This window comes from Scyliorhinus canicula, chromosome 24 (assembly GCF_902713615.1).
Source record: "Scyliorhinus canicula chromosome 24, sScyCan1.1, whole genome shotgun sequence".
NCBI lineage: Eukaryota > Metazoa > Chordata > Chondrichthyes > Carcharhiniformes > Scyliorhinidae > Scyliorhinus > Scyliorhinus canicula.
In genome coordinates, this window is record NC_052169.1 from 8,331,401 (window position 1) to 8,343,589 (window position 12,189).

Genomic DNA, 12,189 nt, shown 5'->3' on the forward strand with positions numbered 1-12,189 from the left:
AAATGGATAACGGTGGAAGCCCAATTCGGGGAGTTGAGATCACGGGCAAGCCACCTACTTCAAAATGAAGGGGCGCCCTTAGAGGACAGAGCTGAGGAGAAGCTTTCTCTCTCGGAGGGTTACGCGACTTTGGAACTTTGCAACACGCACAGATCAGCCGCGTTATTGTTGAATAGCAGAGAAGGCATGAGAGGCTGAATGGCCCACTCCTGCTGCTATTTCATATGTTTGCAAAAAAGTCTGAACTGCGTTTCTGCTCCATAGCTTAAATCTGTAGCACACACATTTAAAAAAAAAATTTGGGGTACCCAATTCATTAAGGGGCAATTTAGCGTGGCCAATCCACCTCAGACATGGGGAGAATGTGCAAACTCCACACGGACAGTGACCCAGAGCCGGGATGGAACCTGGGACCTCGGCGCCGTGAGGCAACAGTGCTAGCCAATGCGCCGCCGTAGCGCACACATTTTGCACAATGCGTGTCTCTAAAATAGTCTGGCAGCATGTGTGGCAAGGTTGGGTGCGGGGGGGTGGGGGGGGAGTTATTGGAAAGGAATGAGAAAGGCTTTCGTTCAGGAAATCTTCGAGAGAACAACATGCTTACCACCAGGGCATGGTTCCGGTATTGGCCGTTTCTCCTGTGGAGAGAAGAAAAGTGCGATGTGATGGAAATAAACGTTGAGATTTTATGATGTAACCCTAACCCTCTAACTCTCACCCCTGACCCAAGCAGATTTGGCCACATCTGGTGGCCTCATGTCCTGAATGCTGGACACTGGGTGACCTCCCATCACAACCTTCCCTTCAGTCCCCAACCTCCAGCAGCAGAACATTACGTGCGGCAGGATCACAATGGCTGGACAACTTTGTGTATGCAGTCAAATAAAGCGTCCGCCAAAAGGGCCAGTCTCAGTTCAAATTCATTGGCAAGTGCAATACAACAATATTCCAGTCTTAGAATTATGCTTAGAATTGATCGTACCCAAAATATCTCCCACTGCACCCAAGCCTGTCAGTCATCAAGAATTACACAGTCAAATTAAATTCTTTCCCTCGCTCAACAGACATAGGACGGGATTCTCTGTCCCGCCGCACCCGGGTAACGCGATTGGCAGCGGGCCGATGGGGTTTCCCATTGCGGGCACCCCGCGCCGTCGGGAATTCCGTGGACATGAATGCGTTGCCGGCGAAACGGAGGATCCCGCTGACGGAGAATCCAGCCCGTTATTCCTCTACATTTTCTCCATTTCTGAAACAGTGCCACCAATCGTTCACCTAGCCCTCCTGTCTGAGTAGATTGCATACGTTACAAACCAGCAAATTTGAATTCAAAGTTCAGAAGCCCATTTGCAAGACAAAAAAATGTGTAAAAGATCGCAGTCTGAGTATAAGGTGTAGAAGCGTGGAAAATAGGAGCAGGATTAGGCCATTCGGCCCTTCGAGCCTGTTCCACCATTCATTATGATCAGGGCTGATCATCCAACTCAGTAACCTTCCTCCCATATCCTTTGATCCCCTAAGCCCCAAGAGCTACATCTGATTCCTTCTTGAAAACATACTGCTTTCTGTGGTAGCTAATTCCACAGGCTCACCCACTCTCTGTGTGAAGAAATGTCTCCTTATCTCAGTCCTAAATAGTCTACCATGTAACCTTAGACTATGACCTCTGCTTCTGGACTCCCCCGTCATCAGGAACGTCCTTCCTGCATCTACCAGATTGAGTCCAGTTACAATTTAATTGGGTTATACGAGATCCCCGCTGCTTCTTCAGGGAATTGCTCAGTGGGCGGCACGGTAGCGCAGTGGTTCGCACTGTTGCTTCACATCGCCAGGGTCCCAGGTTCGATTCCCGGCTTGGGTCACAGTCTGTGCGGAGTCTGCACGTTCCCCCCGTGTCTGTGTGGGTTTCCTCCGGGTGCTCCGGTTTCCTCCCACAAACCCCTAAAGACGTGCTGTTGGGTAATTTGGACGTTCTGAATTCTCCCTCTTGTGTACCCAAACAGACGCCGAAATGTGGAGACTAGGGGCTTTTCACAGTAACTTCATTGCAGTGTTAATGTAAGCCTACTTGTGACAATAAAGATTACAATAAAATCCTAATTAAAATATAGCAATCTGCAGGAACAGTTTCAGAGTCTATAGAATCTTGGAAGATGACCAACAATGCATCTACTATTTCTGGGGCCACTTCCTTAAGGACACTGGGATGTGGATTATCAGGCCCTGGGGATTTAGTGGTCTTCTGTCACATCAATTTCTTCAACACTCAGTTGCTAGATCAGTTGTTAATTTTAAATCTGAGATAGATAGATGTTTGTTCAGCAAAGGTACTAAGGGACATGGGCCAAAGGCAGGTATATACACAGTTAGCTTTCAGATCAGTCATGATCTCATTAAATGGCGGGACAGGCTCAATGGGCTGAATGGCCTACTCTTGTTCCTACGTTACAATTTCCCAACGAATACCCATTTCCTTCAGTTCCTCCCTCTCACTAAACCCTGTGTTCCCCAACATTTCTGGTACTGTATGTGTGTCCTCCTTTGTGAAGACAGAACTAAAGTATGCATTTAGTCGGTCAGCCATTACTGTGTTTCCCATTATAAACCTTACCAGCCTCCCCGAACAGGCGCCGGAGTGTGGCGACTAGGGGCTTTTCACAGTAACTTCATTTGAAGCCTACTTGTGACAATAAGCGATTTTCATTTCATTTCCATTAAATTCCCCTGTTTCTGACTGTAAGGGACCTACATTTATCTTCACCAATCTTTTTCTCTTCACATACCTATAGAAGCTTTTACAGTCAGTTTTAAAACTCCCCGCAAGCTTACTCTCGCCTCTATTTTCCCCTTCTTAATCAATCCCTTCGTCCTCCTTTGCTGAATTCTAAACTGCTCCCAATCTTCAGACCTGTTGTTTTTTCTGGAAAAATTTACATGCCTCGTCCTTGGATTTAATACTATCTCTAATTTCCATTGTAGGCCATAGTTTGGCCACCTTTCCTGTATTATTTTTGTGCCAGACAGGAATGAACAAGTCCTGCCTCATGCCATCATGAATTCTTGTATTTAGGTTCAGGGCCCTAGTCCTCGAGTCAACTACATCAGTCTCCATATTGATGACGAAGGTGTACAGAGTATACAAGCACATGTCTGAGCAAAGGATACACAAGGTCACAGCATGAGTACAGAGTAAACAAGTACATGTCTGAGTACAGAGTATACAAGATCAAAGTCTGATGAAAGAGTATACAAGAATACGGTCTGAGTACAGAGTATACAAAATCAAAGTCCAATTACAGAGAATACAACACAGTCTGAGTACATAGTGTACAAGAACACAGTCTGAGTACAGAGTATACAAAATCAAAGTCCAATTACAGAGAATACAACAGTCTGAGTACATAGTGTACAAGAACACAGTCTGAGTACAGAGTATACAAAATCAAAGTCCAATTACAGAGAATACAACAGTCTGAGTACATAGTGTACAAGAACACAGTCTGCGTACATAGTGTACAAGAACACAGTCTGCGTACATAGTGTACAAGAACACAGTCTGAGTAGAGTATACACAATCACAGTCCGATTACAGAGAATACAACACAGTCTGAGTACATAGTGTACAAGAACACAGTCTGAATACATAGTATACAAGAACACAGTCTGAATACATAGTGTCCAATAACACAGTCTGAGTACAGAGTATGCAGGGACACAGTCTGAGTACATAGTGTACACAATCACAGTCCAATTACAGACAATACAGAATCAAAGTCCGATTACAGAGAATACAAGGACACAGTCTGAATACATAGTATACACGATCACAGTCTGAGTACATAGTATACACGATCACAGTCTGAGTACATAGTGTACACGATCACAGTCTGAGTACATAGTATACAAGAACACAGTCTGAGTCCAGAGTACACAAGCTCCCAGTCCAGGGAACCACTGAATTTACAGTGCAGAAGGTGTCCATTCAGCCCATTGAGTCTGCATCGGCCCTTGGAAAGAGCACCCTACCCAAGCCCACACCGCCACCCTGTCCAGCTAACCCAGTAACCCCACCTAGCCTTTTTGACACTGGGGGGGGCAATTTAGCCTGGCCAATCCAGCTAACCTGCACATCGTTGGACTGTGGGAGGAAACCGGAGCACCCGGAGGAAACCCACGCAGACGCAGGGAGAAAGTGAAAACTCCACACAGGCAGTCACCCGAGGCTGGAATTGAACCTGGGACCTTGGAGCTGTTAGGCAGTAGTGCTAACCACTGTGCCACCCCATTTACCAAGGATAAATTGTACCCTTGAAAAAGTTAATTTTTCCATTACCCCTACCACCACTTCATCACCTTTAACTAGATGCTCTAACCGTACCACCTTACATAGCGGCACACTGCTCCTCTCATCACGAATTCCACATATTACCACCTTTTCTGGCAAAACCCTTTCCAAACTACATATCTCCTTATCTCTCACCATTAAAGATTGTCTTGTTCCTGTATCACTTAAGATCTTAATCTCCTTGTACACGAGTAAACTTTATCCTCACAAATAAAATCTGTTAAAAGTTCTGGTACCTGCTTATCCACCAACCTCTGAACAGGCTATACTCTATTGCCCCTCTTCCACTGGGACAGGGGTTTTTCTTCCCACTTTAATGAAACCCACTGATTGGCTCATGCTGTCTTATTGACTCCGTCTTCCCAGCACATTTCTTCAGCCACCAACACGGCGACTTCACATGTCCATCTTTATTAAAACTTCATTTTTCTTATCGCTCTTCTACTCTCATAGGTTTCATTTTTATTCTGAGGCACACTCTCCTTAACATCACCAACTAAACCTCCTTTGCATTGACCACCTGTGAATTTCTCATTTCCCCAGTTTCCATCCTTCGCAGCTTGAAATCGATGTTGAAATCCAAACTTTGCTTCATGAACCAATTCAAAATCATCTGCCATTTCTGCTGCCAGTCCGGCAGTTTTAACTCTTTGCTCTTCCACATGAGATCTCACCACTGCGGGAAGTGAATCTTTAAATTCCTCCAAAATAATCGATTCACTAAGAGCGTCATACGTTTGGTCTATTTTTAATGCGCTTACCCATCTAACAGCATTATTTTGTTTAATTCTATAATGTCTGACCTAGTTCTTCCCTTAGATTTTTAAACTTTTGTCTGTAGGCTTCTGGCACTAGTTAATATGCACTTTACATGTGTTTTTTTTTGCACCTCATCATAATCCCTAGATACCTCCTCTGACAATGATGCAAAAACCTCACTAGCCCTACCTTTTTGAACCAAATGTACCCACATGGTCTTTGGTCAATTAAATTGTTTGGCCACTTTCTCAAATGAGATGAAACAGGCTTCCACATATTTCTCATCAAATCTTGGTAATGCTCGAATATATGTAAACATATTCCCACTAAGCCTTTGACCAGGAAGCATTTCTTCTTCCTCTAGACCTTCCTCAGCTTCTGCCTTTCAGTCCAACATTTCCGTTGATGTTTTCGTTACAGTTCCAGTCTCCGAAGTTCAAATTCTCTCTTTTTCCTTATCTTTTTCTTCCTTTGCTAATCTATTTCTACCTTAAGCTTCTTCTTTTCCATTTCCTCCGCCACTACCAATTTCTTCAGTTTTATTTCAATCTGTTGGTCTTTTTCCTGCATTTTTAGTTGTACCATTTGTAGCTGAATTCTAGCTAATTCCAATGATTCAGGCTGCGTCACGGGCAAATTTAAACGTTCAGCTTTGGTTTTTTTTCTCTACCTTCCTCATCCCTTTAGGTAAGGTGAACTGCAGCTCCTCCGCCGAATCCAAAAGTGTTGCTTTCGTCTGCTTTTGTAAACCAACCCGAGTAATCTCTTCCACACCGAGGAAAGTGTTTGCTTGGCCTTCACTTTGCTTCTTGCCCGGCCGTGGACACTGTTGAATTGGAGATCGGCGGCATCGATCGGAGGCTTGCAGTGTGGTTGGGGGATTTGTACAAGTTCCTCACATTAGAGAAGATTAGGTTCGCCCTCAGGGGGTCGGTGGAGGTGTGCTACTTGTGGCGGAGGCTATTTCCGTCCATGTTTGAGGAATTGTTTCTCACTGCTTTGTCCTGGTAAAGTGCCCCCAATTTTATCCCGAGCCCAGACCAGACCCCCAACAGTGGCTAGGATACTGGATCGAAACCTCAACGTTTAATTTTATTTTGTAAGGCTGTGCGGAAAGAATACTTCCCTCCAGGAAGGATTGCCTGACGGGAATTTGGTATTTTAAAACAAAACTTAATTATTAACACACTACTAAACTCTTTAATATCACACCTGAAAATACTTGAAATTACCCCTTCAACAATACTACTCAATACAGTAAATTACTATCATTACTATCTCGATTCCCAATTAAATAACAAGGAAGGAAAAACATACAGCTCTGGGTCTATGGATTACTAGTCCAGTGACAATACCACTAAGCCCCCGCCTCACCTGTGTACAAGAAAACAGTCCGAGTACAGGGTATGCAAGATCATAGTCTGCTTACAGAGTATACAAGATCATAGTCTGCTTACAGAGTATACAAGATCACAGCCTGTCTACAGAGTATACAAGAATACAGCTTGAGTACAGAGTATACAAGAACACACTCTGACTACAGAGCATACAAGATCATAGTCTGCTTACAGAGTATACAAGATCATAGTCTGCTTGCAGAGTACACAAGATCATAGTCTGCTTACAGCGTACACAAGATCATAGTCTGCTTACAGAGTATACAAGAACACAGTCTGCTTACAGAGTATACAAGAACACAGTCTGCTTACAGAGTATACAAGATCATAGTCTGCTTACAGAGTATACAAGAACACAGTCTGCTTACAGAGTATACAAGAACACAGTCTGCTTACAGAGTATACAAGATCATAGTCTGCTTACAGAGTATACAAGATCATAGTCTGCTTGCAGAGTACACAAGATCATAGTCTGCTTACAGCGTACACAAGATCATAGTCTGCTTACAGAGTATACAAGAACACAGTCTGCTTACAGAGTATACAAGAACACAGTCTGCTTACAGAGTATACAAGATCATAGTCTGCTTACAGAGTATACAAGAACACAGTCTGCTTACAGAGTATACAAGAACACAGTCTGCTTACAGAGTATACAAGATCACAGTCTGACGACAGAGTATACAAGATCACAGTCTGACTACAGAGTATACAAAAATACAGCTTGAGTACAGAGTACACAAGAAAACAGTCTGAGTACAGAGTATACAAAAAAATACAGCTTGAGTACAGAGTATACAAGAACACACTCTGACTACAGAGCATACAATATCGTAGTCTGCTTACAGAGTATAGAAGATCACAGTCAGACTACAGAGTATACAAGATCATAGTCTGCTTACAGAGTATACAAGATCACAGTCTGACTACAGAGTATACAAAAATACAGCTTCAGTACAGAAGAAAACAGTCTGAGTACAGAGTATACAGACAATACAACTTGAGTACAGAGTATACAAGAAAACAGTCTGAGTACAGAGTATACAAGAATACAGCTTAAGTACAGAGTATACAAGATCACAGTCTGAGTACAGAGTATGCAATACATAGTCTGAGTACAGAGTACACAAGAACATAGTCTGATTACAGAGTATACAAGATCACAGTCTGAGTACATAGTATACAAGCACGCAGACCGAGTACATAGTATTCAAGTACACAATCTGAGTACAGGATATAGAAGATCACAGTCTGAGTACAGAGTATAACACAGCTCAATTGACAAATCTGGTATTCAACACTGGTTGGTTGTCATAAAAATAACGCTGCTTTCCTCGGCAAATCCGGCCTACATTTAACTCCAGACCAACATCAATGTGGCTTAGTCTTAACTGCCCTCTGAAATGGCTGAACAAACCCCTCATATTGGGCAATAAACATCCTGTGAAATAATCTAAACCTCCATGTGGTTCCATTTCCACCATTGGATCAGATACTCCAAATCTTAAACACTTGTGGCGTAAACCCCATTTTCCTCATGTCAGGATAAAAAGAGGCCATTTGGTCCATCGCATCTGTGTCGGCCATCAAGCAGCCGTCCATTCTAATCCCATTTTCCATCACTCGGTCCTTACCCTTGTAGGCTGTGGAGTTTCAAGCGCTCATCTAAATACTTCTTAAATGTTGTGAGCGGTTTCCGCCTCTACCACCCTTTCAGGCAGCAAGTTCCAGATTCCCACCGCCCTCTGGTTGAAAAAGCTTTTCCACAAATCCCCTCGAAATCTCCTGCTCTTTTCCTTAAATCAGTGCCCCCTGGTTATTGACTTCTCTACTACGAGGAAAAAAATCCCTTCAAATCCACCCTACTTTATTCCTCTATCTACGTCGCCTCTGGTTTATTTGCCAGATATAGTAAACCTGCACCCTCTGGTAATTAATCTTTCAGTCAATGGGTGGGATTTGCCGGCCTTCCAGTTTGGCAGGGTGGGGGAGGGGAAGATGGCGCGCCGTCTACAACCCGACGGCTTCTCAATACACCGATGGGCCGCACGGCATCAACGGGCAAAGCAAAAGGTGGAGGGGTTTGCCTCCTCATCAACCCCTCCTGGTGCTCGGATGTGGCGGCCCTGACGACTTTATTGCTCCCCGGACCGTGAAGTGCCATCCATATTACCTTCCATGGGAGTTCACTTCTGCCATCATCACGGTCTACATCCCACCCCAGGCAGAGGTGAAGAAGGTGCTTGACGAATTGTGCACCGCTATGAATAACAATGACACAGAATTCCCAAGAGGCCTTGTTCATCATGGCCGGGGACTTCAACCAGGCCAACTTCAAGAGTGTGCGGCCAGAATTCCACCAACACACCTCCTGTCCCACCAGATGCCCCAACATCCATGACCACTGCTACACAAACATCAAGGGTGCCTACCTATCTACCCCCTGACCGCACTTCGGAAAATCGAACCATAAGACGGTGCTCCTCCCGGCATACAAGCAGAAACTTAAGCGGTTAAGACAGTCGTGCAACGCTGCTCTGAGGCAACAGAAGAGCTCCCACGTGTCTGCTTGGAGTCAGTGGGCTGGTCCATATTCAAGAACTCAGTGACCAACCGAAACGAGTATGACACCACCACCACAGACTTCATCAGAAGGTGTGTAGAAGATTGCATGCCAAAGAAGGTTGTACACACGTTCCCCAGCAGAAAACCATGGTTTAGTCGGGAGATTCACTCCCTACTGAAGGCCAAGTCTGAGGAGTTCAAGACAGGCGACCCTGAGCTATACAGGAAATCCAGGTACTGACCTCCGCAAAGCCATCAGAGATGCCAAGAGACAATACCAGACTAAGCTAGAGACGAGTGACATGGATTCTTGTCGGTTGTGGCAAGGCTTAAACAACATAACTGGCTAGAAAGCAAAGCCAAGTAGAATCACCAGCAGCAGCGCACCCCTCCACGAGCAGGAAACCATCAAGCCGTTGTCAACCGGCCCAGCTGCCTCAGACACACCCATACCTACCGGCACAGCTTCCGAAGTCAGATTCTTCCTGAAAGTGAACCCTAGGAAACCAACTGAGTGGTCATGCACTCAGATCCTGTGTGGGCCAACTGGCTGGTTGTGTTCACGGACATCTTCAACCTCTCCCTGGTCTGTTCCGAGGTTCCCACCTCCTTCAAGAAGACCGCCATCATACCGGGGCCAATGAAGAACCAGGCAACATGTCTACTGTCTGGTGGCCTTGATATTTATCATTATGAAGTTGAAGTGCTTCAAGAGGTCAGTCATGAAACCAGAATGCCTTGATCCGCTGCAATTCACATACAACTGCAATTGGTCCACAGCAGACTCCCTGGCCCTACACTCATCCCGAGAGCATCTCAACAATAAGGACTCCTACGTCAGACTCCTATTCATTGACTACAGCGCCACCTTCAATCTCATATCCAAACTCCAAAACCTAGGACTTGGTTCCACACTCTGCCACTGGATCCTCAACTTCCTGACCATAGACCACAACCAGTAAGGATAAACAACAATATCTCCTCCATGATTGGCCTCAAGCACTGCAAGACTGCCTATTTAGCCCCCTACATTACTCCCTATGTACACACTACTGTGTGGCAAAATTTGGCTCCAACTCCATCTCCAAGTTTGCTGATGACACGACTGTAGTGGGTCAGATCTCGAACAACGATGAGTCAGAATACTTGGAGGGAGATAGAGAACCTAGTGGCATGGTGTAACAACAACAATTTCTCCCTCAACTTTAACAAAACCAAGGAGTTGGTCGTTGATTTCAGGAAGCGTAGTATCGTACACAGCCCTGTCTGCATCAATGGTGCCGAGGTGGAGATGATTGACAGCTTCAAATTCCTAGGTGTGCACATCACCAAAAATCTGTCCTGGCCCCCCCAAGTCGACGCTACGACCAAGAAAGCACAACAGCGCCTATACTTCCTCAGGAAACTAAGGAAATTCAGCATGTCCACATTGACTCTTAATGGCTTTTACAGATGCAGCATAGAAAGCATCCTATCGGGCTGCATCACAGTCTGGTATGGCAACTGCTCGGCCCAGGACCGCAAGAAACTACAGAGAGTCGTGAACACGGCTCAGTCCATCACGCGAACCTGCCTCCCATCCACTGACTCTATCTACACCTCCCGCTGCCTGGGGAAAGCGGGCAGCATAATCAAAGACCCCTCCCACCGGGTTTTTCTCCCTTCCAACCTCTTTGATCGGGCAGGAGATTCAAAAGTCTGAGAAAACGCACTAACAGGTTCAAAAAGAGCTTCTTCCCCACTGTTACCAGACTCCTAAATGACCCTCTTATGGACTGAACTAATCTCTACGCACATCTTCTCCACTGAGAAGTACTACACTCCGTATGCTTCACCCGATGTCTATGTATTTACATTGTGTATCTATCGAATGTCCTTTGTATTTTTTCATGTATGGAACGATCTATCTGGACTGTACACAGAACAATACTTTTCACTCTACCTCAGTACACGTGACAATAAATCAAATCCCAATCCTATGCTGGCGGCGGGATTCCCTGCTCCCGTCGTTGCCGACGGGAATTCCTACCGTAGCCACCCCACGCCGCCGGGAAACCAGCGGATGCGCGGACCAGCGAATCCCGCCGGCAGCGAGCAGCCTGAGCATCCCGGCCAATCTGTCTCCTTCGTTACCCTTTGCTCATTGACTTAAACACCTCTAACCAACCCTCTTCTAGGGTGGGGGGGGGAGCTTCTGTGCTCCTGGGAGAACCCTTCCAGCTAGCCTCCCTGTGTCACTCTCATCCCTGGGCAACCAAGAAATGGTCACCCTGCCTGTGCACATGATGGACAAGACCGTCCAGGCCAAATGGGGTTACCAGTTTAATATCTCCTGGCCCGTGGACTACGAGAGATAAGTTCTCCGACATCGTCTTGTGCCTGCGGTTAGTGGCTTGATCAGCTGGGAGGCGGTCTGGGGGGGGAGGGGGGGTTGGTTCAGCTGCTTTCCTACTGGGATGAAGCTATCATTGGTCTGCACTTCCTCCTGGCTGTTCTTTCCAAGTTGTCGCCCCCAGTCGCCGGCACACACACTGTTCACTGCACTGCTCCCTCGCTATAAACCTCCCAGCCACAGCGCAGCGCTGTTTTCACACAGCTTGCATCACACAAGCTATCATTGTTACCTTTCAGACGGACCTCTGACATCCCATCCCGCCCCCATCTCGTTATTATTTACAATGGAGGGGGGGGGGGGGGGCTTCATTGGCTGAAACCTCACCCCCCCCCCCCCCCACCCTTTGAGCCAATCAGATGTCAAAGTGTGTATATAGAAATACAGCAGTCAACTTTCACTTTCAACTTTCTCCTCCCACTTCGGGCCAGCCACACTGCAGGTGTCAGACAGTCCCAACCCTCCAGGAATCTCCAGGGGTTGATGGCCAAATCTCCAGGACGCTGCTGTGTGCGCAACCCTGACAGTACCGAGCCAGAGTCGTATTGCTTCACAGCGCCAGGGTCCCGGGTCCGATTCCTGGCTTAGGTCACTGTCTGTGCGGAGTCTGCCCCTTCTCCCTGTATCTGCGTGGGTTTCCTCCGGGCGCTCCGGTTTCCTGCCACAAGTCCCAAAAGACGTGCTTCTTAGGTGAATTTGCCATTCTGAATTCTTGCTCTGTGTACCCAAAC

General features: G+C 46.1%; 1 protein-coding gene across 1 annotated transcript in view; it reads right to left on the reverse strand.

The window, feature by feature from the left end:
- LOC119956921 (sorbitol dehydrogenase-like) overlaps nucleotides 1–11,634 on the reverse strand; it is a 31,401-nt gene extending 19,767 nt beyond the window's left edge. Inside the window, exons 1-2 of the mRNA XM_038784492.1 lie at nucleotides 11,385–11,634; nucleotides 605–638 (exon numbers count right to left, since the gene is read on the reverse strand). Of these exons, the coding sequence (XP_038640420.1) occupies nucleotides 605–638; nucleotides 11,385–11,435 (85 nt within the window). The 5' untranslated portion in view covers nucleotides 11,436–11,634. The remainder of the gene's footprint in view (nucleotides 1–604; nucleotides 639–11,384) is intronic.
- Between the last annotated feature and the right edge of the window lie 555 nt (nucleotides 11,635–12,189).